At 38.1% G+C, this 13,635-nt stretch overlaps 1 protein-coding gene across 1 annotated transcript in view; it reads right to left on the reverse strand.

The window, feature by feature from the left end:
• The window catches only part of THSD7A (thrombospondin type 1 domain containing 7A), a 456,022-nt gene that overhangs the window by 154,262 nt on the left and 288,125 nt on the right, over positions 1–13,635 (reverse strand). Inside the window, exons 5-6 of the mRNA XM_059074016.2 lie at positions 11,178–11,333; positions 9,656–9,868 (exon numbers count right to left, since the gene is read on the reverse strand). Coding sequence (XP_058929999.1) covers positions 9,656–9,868; positions 11,178–11,333 — 369 coding nt within the window. The remainder of the gene's footprint in view (positions 1–9,655; positions 9,869–11,177; positions 11,334–13,635) is intronic.

A 13,635-nucleotide genomic window follows, 5' to 3' on the forward strand; every position in this document is an offset into this window, starting at 1 on the left:
TAGAGAACTTGGTACCTAGAAATGGGGTGCTTCTTTACCATAAACCTAAAACATATAGCAATGGCTTTGAGACTTGGGGTAGGTAAAGGTTAAAAAGTAGGTGAGAAGATTGTTAATGGAGGATGGAGACAGAAAAGGTTGTTAATGTTAGATGTAACATCATCGTGTTACATACTGATGGAAAAATTCTCAAAACTGTTGCTTATAGAAACTTGCAAGACAGAAAACATATCTAATGGACCTATAAATCTAGACATTTCCAGAAGAGAGGTTAGAAGTGTCAATTTAATTTTTTTACCCTGAGAATGATGATATAGGGAGAGAAATAAACTAAAAAAGGAATAATTAGTGTGCAGTTGGAATTAAGATGATGCCATGATATACTGAAATAGAAAATAAAATTGTTTCTCACCCCTGGTTAGCTGGCAAAAGATTTTCAGAGAAATATATGGCCTAAGGTAAAAAAAAAAAAAGCTCAAGGATGTAGCTAAAAATTCTTTGAGACGACCTCAGAAAGATTTAAGTGGTATTTAGAAGACTCTCTGACTTTTAAAAGGCCTCTAAAAATCTTAAAGGTAGTTTCCACAGCAGCCTCATACATGGCCCAAAGTAAAGAGAGGCTTTTTCAAAAACAAATTATCCAAATTACGGATATGGCTTTGGTGCCACGGAGTAACCTCCAATGAGATTCTTAAGAAACCCAAAACAATTTAAGAGTGTTATATTGATAAAAACACTGTCAGCTTGGTCTTAGAGAAACTGAAACATTTCAAAATGAATAAAAGGACTCCAGACTCTCTGATTTACATGGCCAGAAGGCAGATTGAGAAAGTTCCTCAGCTATAAATACGAGCCATTTCTTATGGAAAAGGCAAGACATCTTATGGAAAATCCAAGATCCCAGGGTGAAGAACAAAGAGCCAAGGAGAAAAATGGGCTATGGAACTACTCTCAGAAAACATAGGCTTAGATCAAGGAATTTTCCCTGCCCCTGGTATAGGGGCGACAGGCTGGGTCTTAGAATTGATATAGACCAGAGACTGCTGAACATCTCCTATTTTTCTCATCTTTGAGTGGGAGAGCCTATTCTGATTTCCTGGTCCCTGTTACATCATTGTATGTTGTATGTGTGGAGAAGGTTATCTTGTCTTTTTTTTTTTCAAAGCCCTCTGATTCAAGAGTAGCCATACTCTAGAAACCAAAATTTCTGATTTCAATCTGAAATCAGGTTCTTTGTGACAAATAACATAAAACAAGGATTATATGAAGTCAATATCTTAAAGAAAATCATTTTTCATAAATCACTCTGTGAAAAGCACCACACTGGTGTATAGTAAGATCTTGAAGGACTATGTATGTTAGGTGCAGGACAAAAGTGTTTCATTTTTTGGGGAAAGTTAATTATCTGAATGATTCAAATTTTTATTACATCTACAAATTAAAATACCTTTCAATATGAGAGTTATATTTTCCATGTCTTGACACCTTAAATAATTATTCAGATATTCAGCTAAACAGATAGATTCTGTAGGACTGAGTCCTTTCTAAACTCACAGGAAAGGTTTCTGAATACAGGATTTAATTAATAATAAGATTTAAGCACTACAATAAAATCCTTTTTTTAAAACTTAGAAAGGAATAACAATATACAAGTTAGGGACAAAAGCGCCTTGAACATTTACAAGTTTTTAAAATAAACACTAATCCTATCATCTGAAATAACTGTTTTTGATATGTGTGTGGTATTGTGTGGAAGATACATAGCACAATTCTGTTTAAGAAGTCAAGTTCTATCATTTTAATTTGATCAAATGAGACTGTCCTATTATTTGTACATAATAAGAGCCTATATATTTATTTTTATATTTTCTGATTTATTTTTCCCCTCAAAAAAATCTATAATCCAGGGATAGCACTAAATGACTTTGAAATGCACAGGAAAGAATCTGACAAATTGCCTCATGGGGCAAAACAGAGCCTCTGAAAGTAAGAGGTCAAAGCAAATATGTGAAAAACATACAAAGAAGAAAAGAGTAGCCACACCTGAATTGTTGTGCCCGAGATGCCTCATCTATATTTGAACTAGATGCAGAACATGAGGTAGTGAATTTTAAGCCTGATGGCATAACTGCATGAGAATTCTGATGGTCTCCGGTGGAAAAGGGTGTACTTTGCATGTGGGGAGGAGTGAAAACAATTGTGACCAGAGGGTGGACTGTAGTGAATTTAATTCTTTGCCACAATTCTTCATAACGTCTCTCATCAATCGGTAGATCCTATTTCTCTCCTCATTAAATCTGAGTTGCCATCAGGACTTCCTTTGACCAAAAGAATGTAGCCGAAGTGACACTGTAAAAGTTCAAGAGGCTTGTCAGCTTCTGTTTCTGTCCTTTTAAAAGCAGTGCCCTTACAGCCACCAGGTAAGGAAGCTGGTCTAGCTTAACAGAGAATGAGAGCCCCTGTGAAGAAGCACCAATGCACCTTAGCAGGCAGTTAGCATCAGATGCAAAATACGTGAGGGAGCCCATCTTGGATCTTCCTCCAGTCACAGCCAACCCTCTCCGAGTGAGCACAGTAAAACTGGAACAGGAACTCCGCAGAATCATGAGAAATCCTAACGGGTTTTGTTTTCAGCCAATGAGTTTTGAAGTGGTTTGTTATCCGGCAACAGTTAAATGATACATGGCCTGAGAGGGAGGAAAGACATCAGAGGAATGGAGAATCAATGAAATCAAGGGAAAACAAAGTCTGACAGGTGAGATAAGAGATGAGCAAAGTCACAGAAGCAAAAAAGGGAAGGATAATGTAAGGGATGAGATGCATCTGTTAGGTTGAAAGATGTGCCTTCTATCGTACTGGCTTTTACTGACCCAGCTATGAGAAAACTGGCTGCCCTGGGTTGTGTTAAGGCACTTGACCACTTATAAAGTGAAAGGCTCTTTTCTCTTGCATTTGCCATTTGAAGTGGTAGATAACACTTAGTGAGAAATTTATATCATCCTATTAAGTGGCAAGCAAACTACTGTTCACTTAACTTTCATCTGAGGTTTCTGCTGTAACTAACCTACTTTAAAGAAGAAAATTCCTTATAAAACCCTACTCTTTGCTAAGACATTGCTATGCAAAAGAACGCTGGCTCAATCCTGATGGCTTCCTTACAAACAAAAAAAACCTTTTTATTTACAGTATATCAAAATATATTATAATACACATACCACACACACACACACACACACACACACAGAAGACAGATCAGAGTATCTGACGCCACATTTTTTAAGGCCAAAATAAAATTGTGATTACTACAAACCAACACTGAAGAATAACCTATTGTCTTAAATTTTCTAAAAGACTATAATGACTTTCATCTTTACAACAAATTGAATAGAGAATCTCAATGCAATTATAGGAAACAAACTCTTACCAACAGTGTTAGATGATCCTAATTGTAAAGTAAGGGACCTTAGATTTAAGCATAATATCCAACCTAATTATATTGCAAACACATTAAATGGCATAGCATTCTACAGGAAGGAAACTCCTTAGTTGATTTATGGCTTAAATCATGGAAAAACAATTCAGTTATAGGACGTATTCTTGCATTTAAAAGATCAGCTTTTCCATGTAATGGCTGTGTAATTTGTGTTAAGAAGTAGATTCCAGTTCCAAAGAGTGATCATGCTTTTGAAATTGTGTTCTCAACTAGCTCTACAGATATTTCAATTGATCTGAACCTGAGCTCTTGCCAAAGTTTTTGAAGCAAATCCTAGGTTAGTTTCCCTTATAAACTTACACAAATTTTAACTTAAGTTTTCATCACTCCTCCTTGTGTATTATGATGTTCTTGTCCATCACTGATAAATAATTATGAAAAAATATAGCACAAAAGGTGTTATCCTGCCAGAAAAAAAGCAAAAATATGCTTTTTGTCTCCTCTGTTTCACAATTTATCAGTCATTTCTAGGGTGATCATATTACTTTTCTCCAAACCAGGACAATTTGGGGGACAAATGGGAGTGCTATCAATAATGACCTCAAGAAAATGGTGCTATCCTGATCAAACCCATGAGACCAAATCACCTATTTCATATCAAAGGGTATTTCCAGTTATCTGTGGCCGTCCTCAAACTTTTTCTCTTTCATCCTTAAGATCCTTACTCTCACTTCTCCTAGAACTATCTTTCATTCTCTTTTATCATTCCCAAACTGCTTACCTCTCTCCCCATACTACCAGAAGTAACTTAAAAATTCTCTTATTTTGCAGAACTCAGGTCTTCTCTTATTATCCAGGCAATGTAGAGAGTACTGCAGATTTGTCAACCAAAATTGTCCCAAGGTGTTTCCCTAAACTGGAAACTATATCCTCATGGGGATTCCTCTGTAGTATAGAAGACACTGTTACCAGGTTTTAGGTTTGCTTTAGTATATACACATTTATACTCCTTCCCACCATATTTGGATCTCCCTCCCTCCTGTACAGTGATCTCGCCCAGCTTAGATCCCTGAAAACTCCTTTTACTGGATCTTTGCACCCATCTATCAGATTCTGCTGCTTATATCTCATTCTTGACCTTTACCTGAATGGCCCTGGGCACTAGGGTGGTCTGGCCAACATAGAGAGCTGGAAGTTTCCTGGACCCACCTTCCTCCTCCCAGCCAGCATCTGTGGGCCAATGGTGACTGGTGTGAGAGTATAAAATCCCAGCTCCTTTACTTCTAAAGCTAGAAGCTTTGGGGTTTAATTTACACTCCAGAGTGTCTCACCTAATTAGACTGAGACTGCAACTCTGGTGTTCCCTGCAGAAAAGAGTTAACTTAGCAGGCCTGAGACTGTTAGCCTTAGACAGTCTTGCTCACTAGGCTGGCCTTTGGCTTGCATCTGGAACCTTGAATTTCTGGAGGGCTCCACATCCTCTAAATGATAAGTGTTGCTCAGTAGGCTTAAAGTATTCATACAGACAAAGTGGCTTATACTGAACACCTGCTTTCCTTCTGGGAGTCTGGAATTTTGCTATGTGTTAGGCAGGGGGTGACTGCATGGCTGAGCTAATATAAACCCTGCACTCCTAGGCTCAGGTGAGTTTCCCTGGTAGACAACACTTCACACATGTCACAATTCACTGGTGGAAAAATTATGCATAACCAATGTGACTCCGCTGGGAGAGGACTCTTGGAAGCTTGTGCCTGGTTTTCTCTGGATTTTGCCCCATGTGCCTTTTTCTCTTGCTGATTTTGCTTTGTACTCTTTTGATGAAATGAATCATAGCTGTGGGTATGACCATATGCTGAGTTCTGTAAGTTCCCCTAGTTAATTAAAGAACCTGGGGGTGGTCTTGGGAACCCAAGACACACTCTCCTTTCACTATTTTGCTTCTTTATTTCCCCTTCTCTTACTGGCGTCTCCTGGGAGCACACCTTTAATAAACTGTGGGCATCCTAATGCTTGACATGACCTATGCTTCAAGGAGGGCTTATGAATATTCTCAACCAGACAAAATATTAGTTTCAACTATAAGCTTTGTAATTTCTCTCTTTCCTTTCCTGGAATGATTTGCTCCTTACCCTTTACTCTTTATTCCACATATCTTTATCCCCATCCAAACTGTTACTCTTTAATAAATATGTATTTGGACAAATTAATTCAGTGTTTATATAACTTGTAAACTGTATACAAGTTGTAGTACTAGGCTTAAAATAGAGCAGAGCAGTACCTTGCCCTATTTCTCCCCATACTGAGTCCTGTTTTCCAGAGACAAAAATTTTCCATTTTTTTTAAGGAGCTTACTCCTGATTTACCTCAAGATATCAGGTATGCCCTTACATTCCTCTTAATACTGAGTACCTGGGGAAAAAAGAGTACAACATAAACTACTTGGGAAATAAATAGTATTCAAGTCCTCCCTTCCATCTACCCATATGTGGATACATATCTCATTCCAGTAGGAAGAAAATGATGGTAAAAATTCAGGAAGACTAAGCAGTCGCATGACAAGCCAGTGCCTGGGATATTAAGTTCATCTTCAAACATCTTTCACAGTCAGTTCTTTTGGTACTTCTGATGCTATACAGAAATGGTTCCCCCCCAAAAACGGCAGAAAAAATTACTTTAAAGGCTTGCTTCAGTATTACTCTCTTAGTGTTCTTAATCATAGGTCTTCTTCAGCATTACCCAAATCCAGCCAGTAAGCTTTGGTACTGGGGATCTTTGGGTAACAGAATCAGGTCTTAGGTTCCGCCAAAACAATCCTTTTGTCATTTTAGTACAGTGATTCACAAACTTCATTGTGTATAGAACTATCCAGAAAGCTTCATAAAAATGCAGCTTTCTCGGACTTGCCTCCATAGATTGTAATTAAGTCTGTAGATAAGACAGGAATCTGACACTCCTTTACAAATACCAAAAACAAAACAACAAAACTGTGGTTTTGAAATTCACACAGAAAGGTGTCAGTACTCTGATATCTAGAACAGAACACACGGTAATGCAATATAGATGGTATCATTCATCTTTTTTCAACAGAGGGGAGGGAAATATGGAAACAATACTTGGTTTACAGTATCCTTAAGTAATCAATAGATTATAGATTATTTTTTGACTTTCAGCCTAATAGCCTTGCTTTCTTCTGTCTCTAACCAACCAATGTGGGAAACAAAATACTCTTGCCTCTCCAATTTACACCTTTAAATAAAACACAAACAAATTTTGCAAAAACTGAAAGAAAGCAGATTTTGGGTTTTCTCATAGGTTCAACATTCTCTAGGATTCCGCTCGGCACCCTGACCCATTACCACCAGACCTTAAAAGTAGTTCCTGTATTGGTGCCCAGAGGTCTGGGATTGCTTTTCTGACAATCTTTAAATTATGAGTAATATTTTTTTCTGTTACACATAAAATGTTTCTCTCTTCCTGGACAGTCTAATTGTCTTCTGAGTTCTCTTTCACCGTGCATTTTTGTTACACACCTCTGTCAGACAATCTACATAAAACTCCTCCTGGGTGCTCTCTCAACCCTCTGTCAACCCTGTTCCTTAGAAGACAATTGGAAAAATGGATAATAACAGCAGCAACAAATCCTAATGATATCAGAAGCCTGGATAAAGAATACTTCAGAAAAAAAGAGACTTTAAATGCTTTGAGATCATTAACAAAGTGGTGAAATTTGTGAGGAAGGTGGGAGAAAAAGCAGTCTTTCTATTATTTGCTAGATTCACAGGCTCTAATTCTTCACTTCCCTAGTTGAGCTTTAACTTAATTATAAAACAAAATCTATAGTCACAGCCAGGCCTAGAGGTAGAGTCTGTACAACTAATCAACTTTAATTCCCTGGGCTCGATTTAATTACAAAATGACATTTGGTGCAGCTGCTAAACACTTACCAGGTGACCACATGATAATACTGGAGTAGTATTTACAGGTCTCCAGCTTTTGCAGTGATTCTCACAACACAATTATGTTTCAGTTATATATAAATTTGAACAGCCTCTAGGATTTATAATAAAACATTTTCTTGATTTTATACATTCCTGTAGTTGAGGCAGTTAAAACACTGAATTGCACGACAACTAATATATGTCAGGGAGTAAAATGTAATGACGGAGGAGATGTCCTGATAATGAACAATAATAACAAACTGAATATTAATAATACATTTCTTACCTTTTAAAATTCATTGTGTTTGTTAGGCGGACAAAGTGAAACCAGCTGTTGTATACTGAGTTATCAATTTGCCTTTTAGGTTATAACATACATTACTTTCCAACATAACGACATATCTAACTCATTCTTCTTCTTGCTCTTTAATGTTCCACAAGACAATTTAGGAGGGGATTATATGTGCCACAAAATATTTTTTAGCTGACAGAATTAAAATTAACCACTGTTGTTTTTAAAATAGCCACCTCCTCTAGTACATTTCCAATATACTCAATTTGCACAAACATCCAGGAAGACCACTGCAATACGTGAGATCTGATTTTTCATTTTATAATATTTAGGCAGAGGTTCCATGCACAATTAACTTTTCATCTTAAGAGTTTTTTTTCAACCTAGTCCATGCAAATATACTTTTTATATCTGGGATCCCAGTTCCTCCCTAGGTCTATTGGAGGATAAGAAAAATTATTTAAATTGAGGAGAAGGTATCAAGAAGCAGTATCATTAAGGAAGTCACTAACGATACTAAAATAAATATGACCCTTGCTGTTTCTACAGCAACTCAGATAGTAATATAGAGTGCCTTTTAATTCAAATTAGGATTTTAAGCACAACAGAATGTGTTCCATTTGCTCTCTTTTTCCTAGATGTTAATCTCCTTTTCTTTCCCTTTAGAGTAGAACTGAGTAAAAGCTAAAGAGAGGATGTATCACAGCTAATTCTAATATCTACAGAGAAAAAAGCGGCATTCATCGTAAAATATCTGGGGCAATAATCCTCTCTTCACCTTCCAACTTCAAGTGCTGGCTCTGATTTTACCTGATGCTGTCCTGCACGACTACCTTGGGCCCTGGACAAAGACAACACTGTAGGTTTCAAAGTTGAAAGGCTAATTTCTCAGTACTAGCAGTGTCTGTCAGCCTCTTACCCCAGAGAGTACCTTTCTCTGCTGAGCAGTGATTGAGTCACAGGAGGTAACAATTCTGCTTGCCGGAAGAAAATAGGATGGAAGGAATCACGAAGGTTACCAGATGTTCCAGTGCCCTTGAGGGGGCACCAGAATGTTCCTGCATATGCTGTAAACAGCATCACCTGTCAACCATGGGACCCCCGGGTGTGGTGCTCATGCTGCTCTGATGCGCAGAGTCTCAGGATTCCAGAGTTGGAAGAACCTTGAAGATGCTCTTAGCCAGAGGTTTTACACTACGTCTGGGGGAGTTCTTTGTTTCCCAAGTGTGATTCAGGCATTGCTGAACAATAAGGGGGAATCTCCCTGAAACAGTAGCAGCACTCTTGGAAAGAATGTAAAGATCTTAAATCAGGGCTAACAGCAAGATAGGATATTTTATCCAACAAAAATCAGTCGTAAAAGTCTAAGGTAATTCCCATGGCTCAAGGAAAGAACTTTGTGGAAAATCTCTGTCCCAGTGGCTCTATGACATTCCTAGAAGAGAGGCCCTAGAGCTCAGAAGGTTGATTCGGGAACTCTAGGCTGCAACAGGCCTCGTGGCTTGGAAGGCTGGAAATTAAAATATATTACTAGAACACAGTATCAGGGTGGGAGATGAAGGCTTCTAAAGGCAAGTCAACCAATGCTTACAACCTTTTTTTATTTACATATCACTTTCCATGGCAAATAGGGAAAAAAAAACACTTAGAAGAAAAATGTTACCTTTGCTTGTTATGTTAAAATTTGTCAATTTTACACACTGCCTTGATGATGGTTTCTTATTCTATGTTACCTGTTTTCAAAGTAAAGAATACCTTGTGATTGTTCAAGACCCTCTCCACAGCCACCATCAGGAAGGAAGAAAGGAAGGAAGTGAGGAAGGAAGGAAGGGGAGGGAGGGGAGGAAAGGAAGAAAGGAAGGGGCAGCTATTTCTGTGTTTGCAAATGGAACCAGCTATGATGTGAGAAGACATGAGATTTTAACGTAAGGAAAACCGTATCTCCAGGGTCAAACAGACATCGATAAAAGCAGGATAGATAATCTTGCTCACCATCACTGTTGATGCACACAACCTCTTGAATTTGAGTGCCTGGACCACACTCCCTTCCATTATCTGGTTCACAGTCTCCTAGCCTCACTGCTTTCCAGTCATAGCAGGATGGCTCCTCACAGGGAATGGCTTCTAGTAGGTGAGGGCAGTTCCCAGCGCCCCCAGAGCCTCCAGTGGGCTCATTGGTAATGCGCCGTTTCCTCAGTTTAAAACCTGAATTGTTGGGGAAGGAAAATATTTACTGTTAGCATCATGCGTTGAATATTTCAGAAGGCTGAATGAAACTCCAAGTGAAAGCGGGATGAGGGTAGAGGGTAGAATTCATATCTGCTTTAATCACTAGTGTATCCTCAAACTCTAGTTTAACATGAGCTCATTAATAATTTATTAAATGAATAAACAGAATGGCCAAAGAGGGACTTTTGGTGTCAGCTTACTACAGTAAAAGTAAAGCAAGAATGGGCTGGAGAGAGAGAAAGAGAGACAGAGAGAGAGGTGATTGGTTGATCTGGAAAGTCTGTAGTTGTAAAATGTTCAAAGACACAATAAAATCTCAAGCTATTCAGAAATATTCACGACCAAACAAAAGTGCTATTACTTTGAATTCCTCAACAGGATCACCTGGTTAAATTTGAAAAGGAACCTCTGAGAAGTTGCATGATTTCAGGAAATTTTCTCTTGAAGCCTTAGTTGAATTAAGACTCCCCAGAAATTTGAATTCAGGATATAAACCATCTGGGCTCTAACAAGGAGTATTCAAAGTCCTGCTCTGTGCTTTAATAACACCTAAGTGTTGCCCTTTCTGACAATGTATAACAAAATTAATAAGTCTGTCTACTGCTATGTGAATATATTAGAATCACTAGAAAACTGTCCTTTGAAACAAAATAGAAAAATGTTTTCAATTACTAGATCATGTGAAAATTCTCTACCATGCCGAACATGTAGTGAACAATTGCATTTATTCTATTCCTTTTAGATATATTATTTGCATCATAAAAGCAATAGTCATTATTTGTTTGTTTACCTTCAAAGTAATAAGTAGTTCTGTTTATTAGGCACTAGCTGCAGGTCAGGCAACGAAATAAGTGCTTTATGTTTATCCCATTGAATCTTTAAAGAAAACTTGGGTGCCAGATCATATTATATCCCTTTTACAGATAAGGGGACAAAGATTTAAATAAGTTAATTAACTTATCTAAACAACAGAGGACACACTAGGTTTTCCAATCCGGGTCAGTCTGACACGACAGCTCATCTTAACCACCGCACAACTGCCTCAGATGCTCTCCATCTGTTGTCTAAATTAACAAGCATCTTGCCTACATTCTGCAGTTTTAATCTTCTGGTATCATCACCACATAGGTTTATGATTCTTTTGTGCTAAAGATCAATACTCTTTAGCCATTCGGGAAAATACTGCAAATGAATGATCACAGGAACACAGAGCAGCATTTGTTAATAATTCATGGTTTGACCCAGGTGATGGGAGTTTTAAGCATGCCATTTTAATATTACGTACCTTTTTTGCCCTGCTGGTCATTACAATTTTCGTAAGTACAAGGTCCCCAAGCTGTCCAAGGTGAAACCTCACATTCAATAGGACAGGGAATGTGGCACAGCTGTGTTGTATTAGGGATAGGGCCAGAGCACGATTTCACGTCCACTGGTTTTGAGGCTGTTTGGAGAAAAACAGAGGTTCCTTAAGGATTAAACAGATTGTTATGGTCAATAATATGATTTTTCAGAGCAGTTTTGTCTATGGAGAAGGAACATGCTTAAAGAAGTGCCACCAAGACATTACTCGAATGCTTCTCAGCTCCATCCTGAGAATAAAAGGAGAAGGAGTTGGGGGAAAAGAAGCAGTGTAGTAGAGTCAAAGGAAATTGGCTAGAAGTCTTGCAGATTGTTTGATCACCAGCTTCTGGTGGAAGCCAACCTGGAGCCTCTGTGTCATGACAGGGTCATGGAACAACAATCCAAGACAGTGCTGCAGGGCAGTGCTGCGCCCAGGAAGCTGACTACATCTCTTCTGAGCTGTTTTGTAATTTTGTGCTTGTGCCTTGAAAAAGCACATGGGGGGTTTGCCCCCCGTCCCAAGCTTAACCGTGTAAAACATCCTCTTCCCCCTCCCAAACCAAAACCTATGAATTGGGACTTTTTAACAACAGCCCCTGGCTGGTGGGAGAAAAAACAAACAACCTGGAAATGTAGGGTTGTTTCTATGGAAAACACCAATAATAAAAAACAATGGCCCTACATGGGAGTAATAAATGATTATGGGTATTGTTAGTTCTGGTATAAGGATAAATTAATCATACAGAGTCAACTGCCAACATTGGAATTGTTGACTCGTCCATTCAGACAAGGCTTCTTGCCCAGAAGAACACAGTGATAGATTAAATTGTGAACTATATTGTAGATGATTTAGGGGTACATTGTTAAGACTTATCCATGTGGACCTCTGGGACACACAGGAAAATTTAGGGAACTTCCTCCTTCATAGTTTCTTTTAATGGTTTGTTTACATATTAGCTTGGCTTTGTTATTAGTACGGATTGAATCAACTCTAAGAAAAAACAATGATGTTTTGAGAACATTTAGAATTATTTTAAAAGTACATATAGAAATATTAGGTACAATCTATTATGAATATCTTCTGAGGTTTTAGCTATGCACCTGATGATGTAATCACTTAGGGTATATAAATCTGACTGTGAGAAAATAAAATATGAGACCATGCTTGCACATACACAGTGTTATTGATTTATTTAACCTCCCCTCGCCGACGCTGTCCATCCCTCGGGTATTCCTGGACCTGCAGGAGCTGGACTCCCGCAAGCTTCACCACTAATTAGCCATGCAATGGATAATGCTGAGTCTAACTTTCCTAGTCAGTAAAATAATCCTTACGGGTAAATTTTATTTCTAAAATTTTATAGTTAGGTTCTAAAAAAGTAGAATTTAGAGGACTGAACAGAGTAGGAGGGAAACTACAGCTTTAATGTATATGGAAAAAAATCTCCACTGAGTGGCTCTGGCAGAGCAGTCCCCCTTCCCTTTTGGTCTGCAGAAACGTAACTGATGGATATGATGAAGGAAAAGCTCAGGCCACCGAATGGGGCATCTCTATCTCCAACTGCATGACTCACCAGATACTTTCCAGAACTTTAAAGAATATACTATTTGCATATGTGATCCAAAGCTCAGAATTGCTAAGGGGACAAATTTATAATTGTCCACATTAGTTCATGAGTTGACCAATGAACTGTGTATAAATACTGCCAGCCCTTGCTTCTCTTCTACTATGATGACTGCAGGTTGGCTATTTTGTACAGCACATATATTTGATAGTTAACATCAGAAGGTGTCCACAGTTCTGGTTAAAAATGACTAACTAAGAATGATACTTAGAACTTTATGGACATCAGAAGAGGATAAAGTTTACTACTGTCATAAAAATTTTGAGAAGTAAATGTCTTAAGACACACATTTCCTTTAATAAAAGCTAGCCCCTGTTACTCTCTGATACTTTGAAATGCCCATGCATGTAGCACAGAAGCCTGAAATAATAAGAGGTCTTAGCTAATTCTCATTCTCTTTATGTAAAGGACTATCAAATTCCAGTTGCATGGGATTGCATATAGAAGCTCACAGAGAAAATAAAATATTTTCAACTATATTATCCTAAGTTTTAAGTAAAAGTGCTAAATATATCTGCTTGTAGTATAAACACTAAAGCAAACTGTAGGTACTTGTATATCCCTCAACTTTCTGCACACACAATCATAAATGCTACCCAAAGACTATTATCTCCTCTTTCTGCCACAGATTTTCAGTTCTGAAAAATATTCTAAAGATTTTGTTTTTTATTTTTTCTTCCTAGGAGTACTTATTTTCATCCCCTCCCACTCTCCGGCCCCCACCCACCACCCCACCCCACCCCGGCACGCACGCACACACACACACACACACACACA

Source organism: Kogia breviceps, chromosome 9 (genome assembly GCF_026419965.1).
Source record: "Kogia breviceps isolate mKogBre1 chromosome 9, mKogBre1 haplotype 1, whole genome shotgun sequence".
Taxonomy (NCBI): domain Eukaryota; kingdom Metazoa; phylum Chordata; class Mammalia; order Artiodactyla; family Physeteridae; genus Kogia; species Kogia breviceps.